Raw genomic sequence first — 6,605 nt, forward strand, 5'->3', positions numbered from 1 at the left:
CTCCATTTCCGAAAAGGAGTGTCTCGCTCTTGTATGGGCCATAGAGAAGTGGCGGCATTATCTAGAGGGGGTGGAGTTTGACGTAGTCACAGACCACGTTGCACTCTCCTGGGCATTCAATAACCCAAAAACCTCTTCCAGACTGACCCGCTGGACTCTTCGCCTACAACAATTCACTTTTACCATTATTTACAGGAAAGGTAGTCTTAACATGGTACCGGATGCACTCTCCCAAGCTCCAGTTGCACCTCCTTCAACTCCCTCAGCAGCAGTATGTGCCAGCAATGCCTCTGCGAGTAGCATGGATCTTCCTACCACCATGGACCAGATTGCGGACATTGCGGACAGTCCAAAGACCGAACTATCTCTGACATCATCCGTGACATTGGTTCAAAGACTGACAGTAATAATCGCATCGCCTTCATCCAACAGCAAGGACAGGTGTATTGCCAGGTGCCCATCCCTAAACATGGATTCCGATTCTAGCTGATTATTCTGGAACAGCTGATGGATTCCTTCCTCCTACATTACCATGACAACCCTTTGGGAGTTCACCTGGGCAGGATGAAGACCTTGTTGTGCATATTGGAGGTTGCATGGTGGCCATCCATTTGTAAAGATACGTGGTGCCACATAAAGGAGTGTCCAACCTGCCAGAGGTACAAACCTTCCAACACCAAACCCGCAGGTCAAGTCCAATCCATTACTGTGAAGGAGCCCAGAGAGATGTTGGGTCTGGACCTAATGGGACCTTTGCCGAGAAGTAAAAAAAGGTAACACTTACATCCTGGTAATTGTCAATTACTTCACAAAGTGGGTTAAGCTGTTTCCATTGTGGGACAGTTAGACCACCAAGATTGTGAACATTTTTGACACAGGAAATCTTCACCCAATGGGGAACCCCGCAACATATTCTGTCAGACCGTGGACCTCGGTTCACGAGCCAGCTACTTGCAGAGGTGTGCAAAACCTGGGGAGTCATACAAACACTCACAACCAGCTACCACCCACAGACCACCTGATGGAACAGGTGAACCGCACCTTAAAAACCGAGGTGGCATCCTTAGTTGGAAAAAACCATCAGCTGTGGGATCAGTGGCTACCTGAGTTCCGTTTCGCCCTCAACACCACCAAATATGAAACCACTGGCTTTTCTCCTGCAGTATTAGCACTCGGAAGGACCATCAGAGGCCCATTGGATCGATTAATTGCTGTTGCTCCTGCTCCATCCACTGATCCCTACCAACTGCTAGATTGCCAGCAGCAGATTGCCGAAGAGGTAAGGGATCATGTTTTCAAAAGCTCAGAAACAGCAAGCTTGGAATTATAACGCCTGGAGAGCACACTGTCAGTATGAAGAAAGTGAGTTAGTCTGGATAAGATTATCACTATCTGAGCCTCTTAAAAACATTGACCGGTATTTCTGTCCCTACTCCGGTCGAGAACATTTGTTCTCTGAACTGGGTTTTCACCCTATGTTTCAGTTCACCCCCCTCGGGGGCTAAGATGATTTCTCCTATGTCAGTTATAACAATTAGATTTTGCGATAATACCGTAAGTCCCTTGAACGTCCAGTGTGTGTGTGGGGGGGGGGGGGGGGGGGGGGATATGTAGCAATTCACATGCTCTATAAAGTGGGTGTAAGTTTCACCCACCTGTCCCTTTTATTAGGGTCAGTGGCCTGGCCAGGTTAAAACTCAATTTCCCATAGTTCCTTGCTATCACCCTCTGTTCATCCTCTCCCCCCATTGGCCTGTTCAACGCTGGCTGGCTAGACCAGGAGAGCACTCCCTTTTCTCTTGAGGAATTCATTTTACAAACAACATATTACTTAATTACAGTGTAACTAACTTTATTTTAGATAAATACAGGTGCATCCATTTACTCTTTTGTTAAAATCTTGTACTTTGTCTAAACATTTCTTTTTTGTTTACACAGTTAGTTGTTTAAGTTTAGTTGCTGTTCAAGGTCTGTTTAGGGTTTGTTTTTGTTAGTGTGTTCAGTCTCCATTTTGTTCCTGATCCTCCTGTTATTTACCAAACGGCTGTTCACCATTCAACCCGGTACTAATCGACAGACTCATCATTTTCTACAACCGATTTTTTCATCAACCTTCATCCATCATGATCATCAGTACAAGACTCTATTCGGGACTTCATTATTGTTGGTGAGATTATTCCTTTTCTGTTTGCTGTTTTTTTCTACTTTGATACTTTGGTTCCTGTAATTTTCGTTTTGTTCTTTTGTTATTTTTGATTACATGTGCATTGCTTCACTGGACTTGTTAGGCCTAAATTTCATTTATCATCCTTTGCCATCAAGACTGTCTTCATAATTGGTTTGCCCATATAATTATTCATTCACCTTTGTATTTTTTGCCTGTTGGCGTGTTGGTTTTGTATTGGTGTGGTGTTTGTGTGTGGGTTTATTGGAGGCCCACCGGACCCCGCATTCATTTCGCTTTAGTGTTATTTTGTTTGGATGTTTATTTAGTTCACTTTACTTTCTCACCTGTACCTTCCACTAAATGTTCTCTGCAATAAGTTGTTGTCCTTATGTTTCATTTATTACATTACAGTTTACAACAATGAACCGTTTGTTCGTGAAATTGACACTCCTGACGTCCCTGCTTTTGCTGTCTGTCACTCTTGCTGATTTAGTTAGTTATAGATATTGGGCCAGTAGTATCTCCTTAGGGAGGACAGTACAACTGCTTCTCAGTTGTGCAAAGTGATCGTTACAAGGGGATGGGTATAAAAAAGAATATCAAAGGCCTTGAATATCCTCTGGAGCATGGTCAAGATGACTATTAAGAAGTGGAAGGTGTATGGCACCATCAAGACCCTGCCTAGATCAGGCCGTCCCTCCAAAACTGGATGACCGAGCAAGAAGGAGACTGATCGAAGAAGCTACCAAGAGGCCAATGGCAACTTTGCGCGAGCTACAGGCTTTTATGGCCAAGACAAAGTGTGCAAGTGACAACAATATCCCAGGCACTCCACAAATCTGGCCTGTATGGTAGGGTGGCAAGAAGGAAGTCATTACTCAAGAAAGCCCACCTTGAATCCTGTTTTAAGTTATGCAAAAAAAACACTCAGGAGATTCTGTATTAACCACCAAGTATTAACTCAGAGGGATGGAGACTTACCCAATTATGATTTTTCAGTTTTGTATTTTTAATATATCATTTTTTTCTCAATAAAAACTTTTTTCCCCTTAAAAGTGTGGAATATGTGTGTAGATAAATGGAAAAAAAATCCTCATTTAAATGCATGAAACTCTGAGGCACTGACACAACAAAATGTGACTAAAGTTCGGTGGGGATGTAGACTTTCTATAGGCACTGTACATATTGTCCATTCTGAAGCAGACAAAAGGCAAACTGGTTGAAGTTTAAATTAACCACCACTTTAGTCTTTGGAAAATATATTTTTAGATTATTATATATTCCACCAAAAAGAAAACGTCTTAATAACTAATGAACCAAACTAGCAGTCGTGTTTGCTGTAGCTTTAGAAAACACTCAATCGGAAGGAAAAACAGAAGTGTAGAAAAAACTGTGGAAATAGTGGCATATAGTGCTATCCTCCAGTGGAACTCCTTTGAAAATAACCCCCATTGTTGTGATCTTTTCACTTTTCCCAGCTATTTTTCCAAAGTGAATCACAGAATGTACTTGGTTCAGGATGCATGCAAGCCAAGCTCGTGCTACAGAAAGCATTTTCATTTGCACATCTAAGGGGGAATGGTGCCCAGCCATCAGCCTCCAAGATGAAACTCATGAATTCATTACCAGAGAGAGCTTGAAGCAGACACAGAATACCTTGGTAATTAAAATGGCAATTACATTTCTAATGCATATAGATGTACTGTCTTTTGTTCATCACAGTTGTTGCTCATGGCTAGTTATGAAATTCACATATTTAGTTCTCAGGCATTTGCAGCAAACAACCCTTCTAGATCCATTCTAGTTGGATTGTTACATTGTGCCAGTTACACACTTATGTGAGTAAATTACTTTGGGCTTCATTTTCTAAGCTTTTATCCAGTTTTATTAGAGCTACTCTTGGACTGCCTCACCTACAGTAAGGATAACCCATAAGTGCTAATCAGGGTCTGTGAAACGCTGCCTTTCTCAAAACTAATGTCATTTCTTTGGAACACAGTAGACCCCAGACTCATTTTCTTATGCAGATTGCATCCCTCACACATATTCTGTGATATATAAAATCAAAATATATCAAAGTTGTCTCTCCCTGCCACAGGTCAGTTTAGTCATTACTGGCATGGCAGGACATAAACTTTTCATGTTAGGCACTCAGTTAGCAGGTGCTTTGGTATCCAAGACTGGACAAAAATGACGACTCTCTGGGCCATTCTGGAGAACAAACTTCCCTGAAGCAATGAATGTTCATGTAAACTTCCAACACAACGAAAGTTCACTTTTGACATATTTTCACTTCTGGTCAAGCTTTAAAAAACACTAAGTATTTGCAAACTAAGTATTTGCTTATGAATTAACTTTAGTCCTTTAGAAACAAAGATGATAAGAAGCCCCTTAATGAGTCATGACATTCAGATTGGCATCTAAGCAAAAAAAAAAAAGACTGCCAAACACTATATTCTAAACACTCTATACTAAAGACTGTCCTACCACATTCAATTTCTCCCTAAATCAGGCATCGTATGCATACGTGTTGATAACAGGTGTCTTTCTATTTTCTTTCAGGTGTAAAATGTCTTTAAGCAAAGAGGAGCAACTTCAGATAATTTTCATGGGTGGTGCAGATAGTCAAAGGGTGCAACAAAGACCATCCTAATCGGCAGGAAATATGATCTTGCTTACAATGCCTGATATATGGGACACCCTGTAGGTACAGACAGTGCCTGATATTGACCTTGGCTCTCACCTGGAGTCCTTGCACACCCGCGCTCGCTCGAAGGAGAATTGCTGAAGGTTGTGGCTGTAGTAGTTCCGGGAGGTGGGCTCAGCCGAGACCCCTTCCTTGGCTTTGAGGCGCCGGTGGACCTCCGCTGCCACCTGCTGGAATCTCTTGGGCCCCTCATTGATGACACTGAGCAGCCTCTGGCTCGGGCTCACCTGGGGTGAGGACAGGGTCAGGCTGTTGTACCCCAGTGCGTCCTGCAGCTTGTCAATCTGAGACACCTTGGATTGGAGCTCCTTCTCCAGTGCTCCCAGACGCTCATCCCTCAGCCTCAACTCCTCCTCCAGCCCCCTGATCCTATCCTTTAGACTCTCCACAAGCTCCAGAGGAAGAGGGGGCTCCTTGGCAGCTGAGGCCAGGCAGCTCTCCTCCATTCTTGGGCCTTTGATGGAACCGTTCCCCATGTCGCGCCCATAGGAAGGCCCTCTTATCCCCCCGCCAGCCCCGGTGCTCACTGTTTGCTGATAAGTGGTTTCTGTTGTTGTCTCCTGAAGACCATCAGCAAGACCTTTTTACTTCTAAACAAAAAAGAACACAACAGGGTCTATTCAATTGATCTGACTGATGACAGGATCCAAACGCAACCAATAAAACGTTTCAAATAGGACAGGTTGGATTTTTCATGTCCATAGCCTTGAAATCACAAAGACTGATACATTTATTTAAACATTGGTGGTAATTACATATGCTGCTTTCAACTGTATCAGACCCAATCAGGCATATCTGTTTTCTAGGAAATACATGTAGAAGGGAAGTGTGTATATTATAGTGAGTGAAACATTACTTACTTCAGTCATCATATCGGAATCATATAATAATTAATTATAGATATATTATATATATATATATATAACACACGACATACTATTGTTGTTGCTGTCATTATTGTTGTTGCTGTATGACTAAGTATTCTACATGCTATCCCTTACAAAAGTTTACCACTGTGAATTTGCTGTGTCATATTCCCCCCAGGCGTATACTATGCATTTACCAATGTTTGCCATGTTTTTAACATATGCATTACAATATCTCCTGGGCTTTACAAGGCTTATCTATGCTTTACCATGCTTTCACTGTGCTTTATTACACTTTGCTGTGTTTTCACTATGCTTTAACTATGCTTTATTACACTTTGCTATGCTTTCACTAAGGTAAACTTTATTTTCCCAGTTATTGCTATTGGAAGGCTAAGAAGCAGAACTATTTAAGATATTACTTAATTGATACATTAGTTAAGATACCTGAGAGTTCATACCATCCAATATGGGAAAAAAAAAAAAATACAATAAACATATTTCTAAAACATAGAGTATATTGAAATACATTGTAAAAAAAATGGAATTGTATATATTTGAATACATTTTAGACCTATTTAAAAATACAACATACAGTATGCAATATAAGGGAATGTATTTCAAAATATGCTTCCATATACTTTGAAATTTGCTCGTAATAAATGTCAAAAACATATTTAAATATATAAAATGTCCATACAATTAAATATAAGGGAAGATTGATACGAAGGAACATTAAATATACGAGAACATATGCTTATATATATTTATATATATAAAATATATATATATATATATATATATATATATATATATATATAGATATATTATATATTACTAATATTTTACATTTATATATTTTTTT

General features: G+C 40.6%; 1 protein-coding gene across 4 annotated transcripts in view; it reads right to left on the bottom strand.

The window, feature by feature from the left end:
* LOC121325426 (cGMP-dependent protein kinase 2) overlaps positions 1-5,449 on the bottom strand; it is a 101,466-nt gene extending 96,017 nt beyond the window's left edge. For all 4 annotated transcript variants that reach the window (XM_041267892.1, XM_041267890.1, XM_041267891.1 and 1 more), the window contains exon 1: positions 4,911-5,449. In XM_041267892.1, coding sequence (XP_041123826.1) covers positions 4,911-5,350 — 440 coding nt within the window. In that variant the 5' untranslated portion in view covers positions 5,351-5,449. The remainder of the gene's footprint in view (positions 1-4,910) is intronic.
* Between the last annotated feature and the right edge of the window lie 1,156 nt (positions 5,450-6,605).

This window comes from Polyodon spathula, chromosome 13 (genome assembly GCF_017654505.1).
Source record: "Polyodon spathula isolate WHYD16114869_AA chromosome 13, ASM1765450v1, whole genome shotgun sequence".
Classification (NCBI taxonomy): Eukaryota; Metazoa; Chordata; class Actinopteri; order Acipenseriformes; family Polyodontidae; genus Polyodon; species Polyodon spathula.